Source organism: Polyergus mexicanus, unplaced genomic scaffold, assembly GCF_030449975.1.
Source record: "Polyergus mexicanus isolate NDT 795.1 unplaced genomic scaffold, iyPolMexi1.0 SCAF_6, whole genome shotgun sequence".
In the NCBI taxonomy this organism is placed as follows: Eukaryota; Metazoa; Arthropoda; class Insecta; order Hymenoptera; family Formicidae; genus Polyergus; species Polyergus mexicanus.
The window spans coordinates 9,518,648-9,533,594 of record NW_027223326.1 but is presented as its reverse complement, the minus strand read 5'-3'; the positions used below and the strand labels follow the sequence as shown (position 1 = coordinate 9,533,594).

At 33.4% G+C, this 14,947-nt stretch overlaps 2 protein-coding genes across 5 annotated transcripts in view; one reads left to right on the top strand and one right to left on the bottom strand.

The window, feature by feature from the left end:
- Positions 1–14,947, top strand: part of LOC138934041 (uncharacterized) — a 37,409-nt gene that overhangs the window by 9,797 nt on the left and 12,665 nt on the right. The window contains exon 2 of one of the 3 annotated variants that reach the window (XM_070297418.1): positions 2,817–2,888. The gene's annotated coding sequence lies outside the window, so the exon portion shown is untranslated. Of the gene's footprint in view, positions 1–2,816; positions 2,889–9,129; positions 9,613–14,947 lie in introns of those variants that run through there. The other 2 variants (XM_070297420.1, XM_070297419.1) reach the window with 2 other exon arrangements.
- On the bottom strand, positions 804–3,764 carry LOC138934042 (uncharacterized). Of its 2 annotated transcripts, none has more exons than XM_070297421.1 (3): positions 3,472–3,764; positions 2,409–2,587; positions 804–1,204 (listed from the first exon to the last, which is right to left on the bottom strand). In XM_070297421.1, the coding sequence occupies exons 1-3, from the start codon at positions 3,536–3,538 to the stop codon at positions 935–937; spliced, it is 516 nt and encodes a 171-aa protein (XP_070153522.1). In that variant the 5' UTR covers positions 3,539–3,764; the 3' UTR covers positions 804–934. The 2 variants fall into 2 exon arrangements, with proteins under 2 accessions (XP_070153522.1, XP_070153523.1); XM_070297422.1 differs by having other exon boundaries at positions 805–1,204; positions 2,409–2,584; positions 3,472–3,759.

Sequence of the window (14,947 nt, the reverse complement as noted above, 5' to 3'; positions counted from 1 at the left end):
AGTAAACGAAAATTAAGATGAGCGCATATAATAGTATTATCGCTTAGATTGCATTGCTGAAATTATTTAAAAACGTTTAATAAATGACAGATCAATACATAAATTAAAGAATAGAAAAATATATTATCAATATAAAAATTATTGATAGAGACATTAAAGTGTATATTAAACTGTCTTCTGAGATTCTGGATTTTTTTTTTTTTTTTTTTGTTATATTTAATCTAGTTCTCGATTAATAAATTGGCCAATAATCGATATCGTTGAATCTGTCGGTTATTTTATAAGAGACTATCGTCTCAAAACTAATTTAAAAAAATTTTTTTAACTATTTATCCGTTTTTTATAATTTCTTTTTTTTATATATTTTTAATATTTATATTACAATTTTAATCTTGCTAGTACGCAGTCGATACTCTTAAGGGTTTGAATTAAAGTATCGTTACATAACACTAGATGACGTTATACTCGCAATTTACAGTCGATAAATTTAAATTAGTGATCGTGTATTATTGTATCTTCATCTCATAATGTCAATGCAGATTTAATTCAACTTTATAATTGTGGACGCCAAAAAAAAAAAAAACGGAAACAAAATAATTAAATATTTATGACATATATTTAAAATAGACTTATGTGTGAAAAACAGTTATATAAAAATGATTGAAAATATTTAGTCTTGCACGAATTAAAGATTAAAATAAAGATTAGAGTTACTATTAAATTTGATGTTAAAAAATGAGGAATTTCGGATTTTGACATTTTTGCAAAGAATAAATCTCCAAATTCGAGAATATTAATTTATTTTTAGATTGCGTTTCGTTAGATTTTGTTTTTCGTTACTCAAATATTAAGCGACACGCAGAATATTTTAGATTTTATCCGGATTTTATGTTAGATCTAGGGGGAATTATAAGTAGGTGCTTTATTGATACTGTCACGATGGATACATGATAACGGTCAAGATAGCTTGGAGCACAAGAGCCAGCAAAAGGTCTATTTCTTTGATCGTTAGGTCGTTGGCAGTACCAGTACCGTTGTTGCACAGATAGGTCTCGCAACAATCGGTACAGGCATAGAGCTTGGTGCGTTCCCCGATCACGATGCATCCTGGTTCGCACTTATTTGTGCAGTTCCTTTCCACGGACCATGTTTGCGGCATAGAGGTCGAATTCTCGGTGCTCAAGGTATAGGAAAATCGTTTTACCTGCAAATTTCATTCGTAATTATTATCAGATAGAAAAGAAAGTAACGCCGAGATTCAATCTTTTAATGCGAGTTTAATTCAGATATAATAAAACTGGCATCACACATATTTACATCTTTTACATAAGATCTTTTTCTGAATAAGTATTCGATTTTCGACGATACATGACCTCTTTTTTCTAATCTCTAATATATGTAATTTATTACGAAAATAATGTAAGATTATTATATAAATTATTTATTAATATTTATGACAAAAATTGTTTATTTTATCATTATATGTATGTATGTATATATAAATATAGGGGTTGGACGATTTTATATTGTTAAAAGTTCTTAAAAAGAGATATGTTTTAGTAGAAAAAAATTCAACTACGATTTTACACAAGGATTCGAATCATAAAGGAAATCCAATTAGTCGATATCCCATGTACTTTATAAACTCGCGTGCGATTGATTCTTTTAAAAAAAAAACGAATATTATAAAAAGCAGCATGTATATTATTTTTTGATGTATATGAATATCAAAAAATAATTATGAAATTTCAAAGAAATATTTGAATGCATATTTTGAAAACTAAAACTTTTTAAGTAAGCGAAAAATAATAATATATATATAATAATTGTCTCTCTTCTCTCTTTCTCTAATATAATTTTTTCTCTAATATAATTTCCTTTTTCTTACACGTCATATTTGTTTTTTATTGTGTTAACAATAAAAATTGCGGATATTTAATCCTATTTAAAATATATTATCTGACATTTCAACGAGATTACCGTAACTGATAAATAGATAGACCGTTATTCGAGTATCTCATGTACGTAATAATTTCCACACGATAGATGAGCGCTTATGAATGTGATGTGTGTAAACAAATAGATATTAATTCGCCTAGATAAACAAGTAACATGATATAAATTGTTTTGACAGGTTCATATTAAATGCGCGCGGATGAATTTGCCACGTCATCCATTCGTTACAATCTGGTTTATAGTACATACTCGTAGCACTTTGGTACGCGTGTCACGTTTCTACGCAATATTATATTTCGTGCGAATATACAGTTTACATATGTTAATACGTTAACGTATAACGATCAATTTTAATATAAACGTGACGCGAGGATCGTACTGCCACATTTAGCGCTAAATATATTACATAAAAATTAAAACAAAACTATAAAACGTATTACGCCAAGCCTTACCATGCACATTCTTTTGTCATCCAGACATTTATGTCTGAAAGTGCTAGAATTGCCGGTATTGTCAGTGAGATTGATACACTTCTCATCGTTGTCCATAGTAAAGCACTGGTAGCACCATAGATCGTTAGCTTTTTCGGAAGCCGCCTGAGTTCGATGCTCTTTCATCGATAGCTGACCTGCTTTCATCATAAATACACCGTATATTATATACATATATATATAGAAAAGCACTTATGTCGTTATGCATTTATGTCAAAATTTAAGCGAACGTGTTAGATTTGCCTCCGCAGAAATGCTATCGATAAAATGTTCTTGATTTTAAAAATAGCATGTTGAAATATAAACTTAAACTATAACGTAAAAAATATTAAATTATATAATAAATGCATGATTTATTATCTCTTTCAGATGCCTATCAACTCTCACTTCACGCTGTAAATCTTGTATGCCCATGGTACGGATTATCGATTACACGAATTCGTAAGTTTATTGTAATTATCCGAGACAAATTCTCTCTTATTTATTTATACATATATATATTTTATAGTTATTTAGGAAAGAGCGAATAAAATTATAATTTAATCTTATTACTAGATCGTATTAAGAATACAAAATACTTGATATAAATACTTGAATAAAGAAAATACATCAGAAATGTAACATTGACATCTAGTTAATCTAGTAGATTGATTCGACTTTGAAAATTCTCATTTATTATAATTGACATCGGACGTAAAGTACAATATTATGCGATATAGTATAAATTTTTCGATTACAAAAAAAAGTAAAAAAGATTTCTTTTCTAATAAAATTATAAATATTGCAAGCAGCGTTTCACGAATAGAATTATATTAAAGATAATCCTAAAATTGTAACTTGTGTGCTAAAAGTATCTTCTCAGATTCGCATACTAGATTTTCTGTCAATTTTAATTAAACCAAAATAAATCTTACTATGTAAATTTAATTCAATATATTTCTAAAAACAACCGTGGCTTTCAGCGACGATCGCATAACTAACGTCCGACCGATAAATATATATATTTGATATAATTTACACTTACCACTCGTGAGGGTTATCAACGCGATAAGCAGAAAGCACGTGACAGCGAAGCTTACATCCGCGTTCATCTCGTTGGACCTGGTCTTTGCTTCATGTACGTCGCGAAACTAATCGCAGTGACGATCCGATGATCGAGTAGATCACATTTTCGCGCAGCTATTCTCGGGAATTTGTACGTTGGCTTTATGCCGAGAATTGCGGAAAATCTTGACGATGGTTCAGGCGAACAACGCTTGATACCGACGCCATGCTGCATTGGCAGGGGCGCCTGCGTCAAGGCTGACTTGTTCCAGAAACCTCGAAAGTCGAAAATCAATATTTGCGGCCAGCGAAGGGATTTGTCCCTGCGATCACGACCACTCGACGTCACAGTTGTTGCGTGAGCGAAGCTGTCGATCGTTGTCGGGACGAACCTGAAACGAACACCTGAGACGAACGCGTCTTGAACGGTGTATCCTCCCCTTTATCATCCGTTATCATTTGCGATGTCCGATTAATTTTAAAGCCTTTCTAATTAGAAAATAACGTCCTATTGTCGTTAACCCGCAATAATATCCTTTACGGAGATTCGATCGTTAATGATGATAATCGCGGAGGATAACGCCTTTCGTTAATTAAAAGTCTACGATCGATAAAGATTGACGTTTGAGGGACTTTATACTTATGGCGAAGTTTTTCGGTTCCGATACACGAGAGAGATTTTGAAAAATTTTAAATATATTTTTAATAAGCTTTTTGTGTATTATTAACGTAAATTTTTTTTATCTAATGAAAAAACTCAACTTTTTCATAATAAAAATAAAAAACCAAAGAGAGAATGATAACACTTTGTTTATTTTATTTTCTCGTTTAAATGTAAAATTAGTTTGAATATACGTTTATGTAATTTAATATATAACATATATTATACAGTAGTATATAACATTGTTTAAGCACATGTATGCTTCGATGATACATGTGCCACTATGAGTGCAAGATAGTGACATCTAGTGTGAATAGCAGTGATAAAAAAGTAAAGTATATTGTAGCTTCTCGTTTTAGCACAACTTGATATCATTTTGTACGATTTCATTAGACATTTACGCGAAACGGCTAATTAGAAATTTGATAATCAGCGATAATGATCTCCAGGAAACGTTTCTCATCATTTACGATGATCTTTGCTTCCTGAAAATTCTTCCTTCATCTCTATTTGTTTTTTTACTTGATGTTATATTCTAGAATCGCCAGAAGCACTTTTTCGTATTAGTGAGAAATGTCAAGATTTGTATTTTTCATCATTTAACACCTTAGTCTTTAATTATAAAGGAATATTTCTTTGGAATATTTTTTGGAAGAAAATCTATATTTTCTCTATATTTTTTGACATTTTTTATGTATAAAAATGCTCTTATATGTATAAGTAAATATTTAAATTTTATTTGAAAGCGAATTTCTCCCAAAAGTTTATAACGAATTTACACACGACGAGAGATAGTATTTCGTCGCTTTAATTTCTCTGGGAATTCTGACCATGTTAAATTGATCTCACTTAGCGTAGTGGTATTGCAACGATCTAACAATTTTGCAAAGTTTTGATTGACTTTCAATTAGGTGCTAGCGCTACAATAACGAATACGTTTTTGCGGTTTATGAAAACATTGAATAAAACTACGGATTATTCACACAAACTATTCATATAAATACAAACCATTATGATATTTCTTTTAATTTATCAGCTCCAATTTTGAAATATCGACATCTTCTGTATTCAATGATTAATTTCCTCAACGCAAGATAATCGTGAAATCTTCTCTTTATTCTGCAATTCTTTTAAAATATATTTTAATTTTTTACGTAACATTATAATAGGTCCTTTATTTTATATATATATATATATACAAATTATACAGCAAACTAACGATAAATAAATCAAATGCAAGATTCTTATCGTGATTTATTAAAAAGATTGATTATTATAAAACTTATTATTAGGCATATATTTTTTATAGGCATTTATAAAATTGAAACATAATGGAATATTTTTGCTGCAGCAAATTTCAAAGACGTGAACCGACGATGATTATAATTAACAATCGCTCAACTCATGATGAATATTAATAAACAATTATTGCGTGTTGAAAAAAAAGCTCTTTCTTTGAGATATAACGTCCAATAATTTCAGACGATGTGCTCACTATAGTCTATTGCACCTGCACATTGCAGGGGTGAATACCCGCAGGGGAATCGATTTCAGGTTTCCCAGACAGCGACTGTTATTTTACTGGTGAACGAGCCTCTCTTGAGAGGATATATAGAGAGCAAACATTGAGCCGGCATTAACGTTACAAGAGAACCGAGACTAAAGGCAAAACAAATACGTAATGACAATAATACTAGATAATACTAGATAATACTTAGGTTTAATATATAGCGTAAAGATGAAAACGATATTGACTGAGAATTTGAACGAAACCGATATTTTTGGGATTAATTTTAAACACTCTTTTTAGTTTCTGTTTTGTTTTAATATTTGTAAATTGCTATTATTTATTTTATAAATAATGTAAGAATGAAGGTTTAAATATATGTATATAATGATAAATTTACATCATGTATTTATAATAGTTTTTTCTGCAATTATTTTTTTTTACAATATTTGCAATTGACAATGAGATAAAATTTTTGTTTGTTTTATTTTAACACGTATAGATTGTTTAATTTTAACATTACACATATACAAAGATCATGAAATAAAATGTTTCTTTTACATTTTAATACTTTCCATTCAAAGTGTATAATAAGTTCTGTCAGGTAAAATATCAGAGACACATGTGTAACATCGTGTATTCGCATGACGCGAGTGCGCGAACTGCATCCGTCATCCCCGAAATATCAAATTTTGATATTTGCAGAACGAATGTCAACAACGGTTTATAAATATCGATGACACACTCTGTGTCGTTGAATACGACCGACGTAGACAAGTTAAGCGAGAGCTTAATGTCAACGGATGAATTTCACGTGGGAATATAATCCATCTCGTCGCACGCGTTATCCCGTGGATCCATTACATGTTGCGAGATAAAAATAAAGCGCGAGTAAATAATAAAATCTGTCCGATCGAAGAGAAGAAATACCTGGTGAAGGCTCGATTGCGGAGCGAGCTTGTCCGCGACGTACGATCAGCTGATCTACGGCGGAGTAAAGCTGGCGCGCGGACAAGCTTCGATATATCGGATGAACTATCCGCGATAAATCGCAAGTGTCCCGCGAGATGTATAAGAAACCATGCTACTTTACTACGATGCTGTGAAGAGAAATGTTGGGCGATAAGTTCGTAGCTCCGATATCATTTTATGGGCCGTCTCGCGGAGCAAATGTAACTCCCGGACGACGAAAATTATTTATGATATGAATTTCGCGCGCGCATTTTAGCTTGTTATATCAAATTGGAGGGAAAATATCTCTGGCGTATACGAGGCATCTTAAAAATGGGGGTATATTTTTGTTGTTGTTGTTGTTGTTTTTTTTTGGAAAAACTAAAAAAATTAACGTCGCCGCAATTTTGGAATATTTAAATATCTGAAAGATATTATTGAAAATGTATGATATAGTAGATACAATCTTCTTTATATTAATTAAATAATAAAGGCTCTTCTGTATCGTGTTTACATCTTCTCGATTCATCAACGAGTACTTTTTTTTAATGCTGGATAGCCTTAATCTTACTTTCAATAAAACACACGCTTTCTTAATTATAAATGTAAATCTTTTCTTGTACTAGATAGCACCGCGTAAGCTCGAATAATGTCGTTGATAAACATTGTCTTGTAATGGGTATTAGAATTAATTGCGGTAAGATGCAATAAACGACGTAGCTCGCGCATCAGTCAGGGATCTCGGTGAACGTATAATACGCTTTAAACCTCACAAATCTATCTAAAGCGATGTTGTTCCCTTTTAAGCGCTTCGTTTGCATTTGGATTGTTACTCTACTTAACAAAACGCGATGCCATTGTCATTTGACAATCGTGTAAAGTTTCGATTGGCTCCACGCGCTGCATTGTCGGTAACAAATATCGCGTATGTAGGAGATTCTATAACTGCGGTAAAAGCACTTGTCGGGTCATATATGTATAGAGAGAGAGAAAGAGAGTTAGATAAATAAACAGCAAGCTCTTTGCACTTCGCGCATTTCATCTCTTTGTCACCGACACATTCAAGTACTATTTATAATTTTACGAGACGTGTAAAATCTATTGCCACTATTATATCATATATCTTTTCCGAAAGAGTTTTGTGACAGTTTAAATTAAAGTGGAAGTATTGCATTTCTGATAAAAATTCTCTTCGATCTTCATGACTGTGACATTTTATGATTGTTAATTAGCGTAATTAAAAAATAGATGTTAAAATATAAAAAAAAAAAAATTGAGAGGATCCCTGTATTCGAAACAATTTTTAAATACCTCTTTAAAATTTCGACTTGCATGACACCTGGATATCTCATCATTACGTTAACGTGACTTTTTGACAATTTTTGTATCTTTAAATAGATAAGTAATTAAATTTTGTTTGAAAATGGATTTCTCCAAATAATTTATAATGAATCCATCCACGTGCATCTGATGAGATAGCGTTTCATCGCCAGCGTAGTACTTTTATGAGTTCTGGTCAGGTTGAATTTGTGCCATAGTTTTGCGATAATCTAACAATCTGATAAAATTGTAATTAATATAACAAGATATTTGTATTGCAATGAGAAATATTATGTCGCTATTCGCGACATTGTTAAATAAAATTATCGAATATTTAAATGAAAAAAAAAAACTTTGGATACGTGAGATTTCTTAAATTCATCATCCTTAGTTTCGATGTTTCTCTTACTCGAATGATTCTTTTCAAATTTCAATACAGAAAGACTATAAAATCTTTCCTGACTTTGCTACATAAAGTTACTTCTCGGATTCTTTTTTTTAATCTAACGATAAACTTATAATATCATAACGTGAGGTGTAAGAGCATTACATTACAAAATTCGATAACAGCATTATAATGTCATCTCAACTCGCTATATAATAATATAATACATGCTAGGAGAATATTATATTACGAAACACACATACTGTATGATAAAATATAGACAATATTTCAACGATGGTATTTAATTCTACGGTCGAACTACGGTTTAACTTAAGCATACAATTCTAAAGCTAAAAAAAATTTGCACATGCATTAAGTTTATTAGTATCTTTTAATATTAAAAAATTTTTATTTATATTCAAAATAGAATCAGTAAATACGCTAGAGGTAAATCTCTGATTTTTTACAAATTTTGAGATATTAGGAGTTAGTCGACATTATTTCCTCGAGATAGCTTCATCGCGTCGATTGCGCAATCAGCTTTCCTCGGATGAACGTTGCAACGTTCGCCTCGAGGCTGGTTTGGCATCATTAAATTATGCTTGGGGATGTCAGTGTTTACATCGAAGCAACACGTGAAACGGTCCCTTCGCCACCGTCGCCGTTCCCGTCGCATCCTCTCCGCTATTTGCCACCCATTTGCGCGAGTCGAGGTTCACCCTCTAGGATCCAGCGGAATGTACATAAGCAACGAGAAGGTGTACGCGTCGATTGGTCGAGCGAACCTGGGTCGATGGCGAGAGGGGCGCCGGATCGTTCGCGAGCCTTGTAGTGCCGCTCTGACCACCGTCGCGGCTGGGTTATCGTAGTCGTTGTCGTCCTCCTTGCTCTACCTTGATAAGAATCGCCGGCGCGATTGCTCACAGAGAGAGACCCATCGACATCACATATATACATCACCGATTCTGGCCGATGATCTCGGATCGGTAAAGACAACAATCCCGGAGCGGACAGAATCCCTAGCGAACCAACGATCGAGGAAAACGATCGCGAAACACCGATGTGTAAGAGTGACTATCATACGTAGGTGAAGCGAGGTCGTTACACCGAGCAACCCTGATAACGTCGAGCAGTGCGTATAGTGCGCCCATCGTGGGATTAACCAAGAGCAACAACTGGGATAGTGATAGTACATCACTAGCGAGTGGATCGGCAGTCGAATCGTGAATGCGGTCGCGTTAACAAACCCTTCTCTCTCCCCGAGATTAACATCGCTCGGCAGCCAACAATCTCCCCGGTAAGTGGGATTCCGTTGCTTACTCGTTCGCCGCACATTCAATTGTTTATTCATGTCTAATCTTTGATCGCGTAACATCTGTGGCTTTTTGAACTTGCCGCGGCTTCACGGGACGTCTATACGAGATAGAAAGATTTTTGACAGCTTCGAGAGAGACTCTCGAAATTTTATATTGCGTCGATACTTTTCTGCGCTTTAATTGACTGTGGGATCAGTCCGGGATAACGACGACATATATTTACGATATTACCCATATCATATTTTATAGCAGGAACTCTCGAGATACATAATCATAACTCACGTACATAGTTTGTACTATAGGATGTGAAACTTTTGTAAGTATAGAATCAATTATATCGTTATATCCCGGAATTATCCTACAGCCAATTAATTAAACAATTAACCATTTTATTCCATTGCATTTTTGAACGTAATATTATATATGGTAGCAATTTATATCAAAATACAATATAAAAAGCAACTCATTGTGTAAAATTTCGCGTAAAAACTTCTTTTTTCGGAATTATTCTGTTCGCGGAAAACGCTTCCGTTCAAGCATAGACTTTTAACAATAAATTTACTAGCTATGTATTATTATTTGCTCTGCGATATATTGGAAAAATTGTATCATGGGCTTCCATCTCCGCAAAGTCTTCTTTATTATTTATATAATAATTGCTTGGGTTTTTATAGAGACGAAATTATTTATATTCGTTTTATTCGCGAGTTCTGCTATTATACTGATGGCTTCAAGTTTTATAAAGCAAAAAATTAAATGCGACGTAGAAACTGAAGTATTAAAGAGTAGACTTGTGTACGAGTTTATTTAAATAATAAATTACGTTGGTAAGACCGTGGTTTATCTCTTCTAAATCACTACATGTAAATTAATGCAATAATTATATAAATACATTTGAGAAACTAACATGTGCATGGTTGCTCAAGTTGATAATCACGAAATATATGCTACAAGGAGAATTATATATCAAAATTAATATTTCGAGTAATGAGATAAAAAGAATATTAAAAAATCTCATCAGATCAAAAATTGCTTAAGCAATATTAATAAAATTGCATTAAAAAGTCTCATGTTTTCGAGAAATGCTTATACTTAGAGTTCTTATTCCAATCTTATTCCAATCTTATTCCAAAAGAGTATATATTTAGTTTTTACTTCATTTTACTATTAAAAATCCTTACTTCATTTCACGAGAGAAAATCCTTTGTCGAAGAGCTTATTAACTGAACAATTTTATTAATTTTAAGGGGGAGAGATTTCTCTCGTATATCCCAAAAATACGACGCTTCTTTGGGGAGCTATTTTCTCAATAGTCGCATTTTACCAGTAATACTAGTCAAATACCGGGATTATCGACGAATCGATGAAATCTTGACAGTCGGTCTAATTGACAATTACAAGCCTCGACAGGTTTATATAGCTGTGCATTTGCAGCAAATAATTGCCCACGGTTAATTTCGGCCTTCTGCCGTTACGCCCTAAATGAATCGCTTCGCTTACTTCGTAGTTAGGAGAATAGAACAAGTCGAGAGGAAGAGCAGTGGAGCCTTCCAAGTTCTCTCATCCTCATCGGAGATACTTTTGATCGATAAGAACAAAGAGCATAGTTTTCATCGGCAAAATCAAATCTAACCTTAGACAAAAGTACATGCGCGAGAATTAATAAAATTTTAATCAAAAGTTTAAAATATTATCTCTCAATATGTTATTTAATAATTTTAAACTGTGCATTATTATAATTAAATTATGAGCAAAATATTAAATATGAATTTTAAAATATAACAAATTAAAGAATAACAAATATATAATTTCAACGGAAATAAATTTTGTTTGCCGATTTATTTTGTTCTATTAAATAATATGTTTTAAGATGGATATTTTCTCGTTTGATATTTATTCGCATGATGCCATATTGTACGATCAAAAGTACACTTTGCCATATTTACAATATCAAAATGCTCGAATTTTCCATCATTCTATTGTCGCGTAATAATTAAATTTCCTCCTGTGTGAATATAATTCCCTTATTTCGGTTAAAAATTTACTTATGAAATACTTCGCTGTTTGTTACATGAAACGATCGAATCGTAATGATAAAATATGATATTCATTTTATATTGAGATAAAGGTAACGATGGCCAAGATATTTTTGCGACGGGATCTTTCTGTAACAACATTTTCATCGATTACTTTTGTAATATGATTTGTTACAAATTTGCGGTGAAATGAGCTTCCGAATCTACAATATATTCTAAATTACTTTGATTATTAATATCTATGCACTGTAAACGTATTTAAAAAGATTTCGTTCAATATCCGATACAAATCTTTCGACTAACAAGATTCAATCTAATAAACGACACTATTAAATGTTTGGATGAATCACGCTATGTTTGCAATAAAATTAGAATCGCGAGAATATAGAGGGAGATTTTAGTTAGATAGCATCTCTTGCATATTTATTATTAATACAAAATGATATTAATAATAAAAAAAACGTAACGATAATAATGACAAAATTTGTGTTATAACATTAATGAATGTTTAACGAGTATTAAATAATTCAAGAGCTTGCGTAATTTGCATTATAATAATAAAATTGACGATACATATAATTTTTCTGTTTGTGCGTCGAATACGACATCGGATGGAAAATACGATATTATTTATACAGATTCTGTATGCATACAACGCGGTGATATATTATACAGAATAAATATTGATGTAAAATGACGTATTATGCGATCTATAAATTTTCATCCGCTATCTATACCATCCCTTCTTTCGCTTAATCGTAATTTCTCGAAATTCTGGATTGTTATGCATGAAATGGATGGAAGTTGGAAGAGTAATATGATTGCCCGGGGGCGGGGGGGGGGGAGGGGGTTAAATCGTAACACTCGTTTGTACCGTAAATCCTTTGAGAAGACGATTAAAAGCAGAAAAGAAATAAAGAAAAACGAGAAAGAGGTAGGATTCAAGCATGTCGGCCGAGATGACCGATTCTCCGGAAATATTTGTGACGGTCGGTCGGCATCCGAGGTATTTAATTAAGTCCGGAAAAGTCCACAGTCCCGTAATTGCATTGTCCTTTGACGTCGGCGCGTATCTTCGTAGCAAAACAGATTTTCGCAAGGAAAAATTCGATCTGGAATGAAGGACATCGTCTCATAAAAGAGCTTCTCTTCGAGCTTCATTTTGCGATAAGATAGAAGCGACTCGTTATCAGCGCTAAGGGTGTGGGCGAGACTTTCCGAGTTAATTCTGAGGAAATTCGAGAGGGATGAAGGATTTTTATTCCCATGAAAGCCTCGATTCGGAAAATTTATTGCACGCACATCTTATCTCTTTTCGTTCCCCGTTGCCACGCATCATCCTCTCCGTTTATTATATCAATGCACAGGTGCACTTACGTAACGTGGTATACAGAGTAGCGCGCTTTGTCCATAATTGACGACGCTAAATATCTGTCAAGCGGAGGGAGTCTGTTCATTGAACAAAAGAATGGAAGTTAACGAGGCAAAAGGGACGTCGGTACGAGAGTTGGAGGGCCGAATGAATTGTCTTTAATAGCTATTCTGTCGTTGCTCTGTAGGAAACACTTGGCGCATTTCACGCCGGACTGTGCCGAGGAAATGAGAGAAATTTAACAATACCAATTCCCATCGTTTTCTACCATGGACATGTAATTATTTAACTAGTTCCTAGTTATCTACAGCAAGCATTTCTAACCTTATATTGCGTCAACGCGCCAACTAATTGGCAATTAACATTAGAATAAGCACAAGCATCCGAATATGTCATATCTAATTCTAATAATTAAAAAAAGCTGATTTGTTCATGATAATCGCATCGGTAAAATTAAAAGTAGTAACATTTATACGAGCACTTTAAAAACAAGATCTCTACCAATACGTATTCGAATCCAGATCACATTAGATTCCATTGAAATCTATTTGAAATTAAATTAATAACTTAATAATTTTTTTTAGATTGTCGAATGTTATTGAATGTTTTTTTTTATTTCTAAACTCAAAAGTAATCCATGCGATAAAGTTGAAAATATTTCGGCAATGTAGCAAGATATGGAAAACGGGGATAATCCAGGATTCAAGAAAAATAAGCTCGGAACTGCAATATAACACTTAAAAGGGTTAATGCATAATCAAAAAATATATATTTTATCGTTCATCCCGAACGATAAAATATTTACTCTGACGCACTGTTGTTCTATCCGGAATTTCATTTTCCGCTATATCCTCTTTTTTTACGGATAACGTTATTCAGCAAATAGCATTTTCTATTCATAAGTATTCATAAGCGATAATGTAAAATCCAGCAGAGTACATTGAACAATCATTAATATCGATGCTCTCACGGTCGTTGGCGATAATGACCGCGGCATTTGTTATAACGAGGGATCGATCACGTGGCTCATGCGTGCGCGCGATACAGTTATATTACAATCAAGGCGAGATTATTCCAGACGCCATTAAATCATCCGACCGGCAATTTTCATATACGACCGCGAAATACGAATGGTCGCCGTTTATATAAACCGCTTTATACATTCGGCGTATTTGCCTTGCGCATGAGACGCGGAATTAAAGCCTGCGATGTCAAATACATTACACACATGTGATGTCACGTAAGACATGAAGGGCGGTCAGTCCCGATTTGCGCGCCCGTCCTGAGCAGGAGATATCGCGTCGCGATATTGCCGCGCGTGTGAAAAAATCCCTTTGTTATCGCCGAAGGGGTTAACATAAGCTTTGCTCGAGTTTACTTCAACGCGATGGTTAAGTCCGTATACGAGGGTAAGAGAGGAGGATTATTAAAACTAGAGCTCCGCGCCGCGTATCTTTGCCACATACGTGCGGGGGTCGCGCAAAAAACTCGGGGTGCGTGTGATAATAATAGATTCAGTTTTATATGTTTTATTTAAAGGATTCTATAATATCCTTTGGAGAGAGAGAGAGAGAGAGCAAAAACGGAACGTATTTTCTTGATCCTTCGTATACGAATAATAATCAAAATTTTAATCATAATCGGAAATTTAGTTGATATATTTCAAATTGTTAATATACGTAGAGCCTTTCTTATTACCTTGTCTATAAATAAACAAGGAAACAACAAGCTTCGATTCGCTTGCTATTAACGCTAATGGATACATTATATACGCAGTCTTTTCTAAAAATAAAATCCGGTAGTAGACGATCGCATTTAGCGATAAATGAAGTATGTAGCGTCGCTTCTGAGAAAATAATCGAGCGAAGGTTCATTTGTTATGTCAGCGGATTCTCGTCATTTCCATTG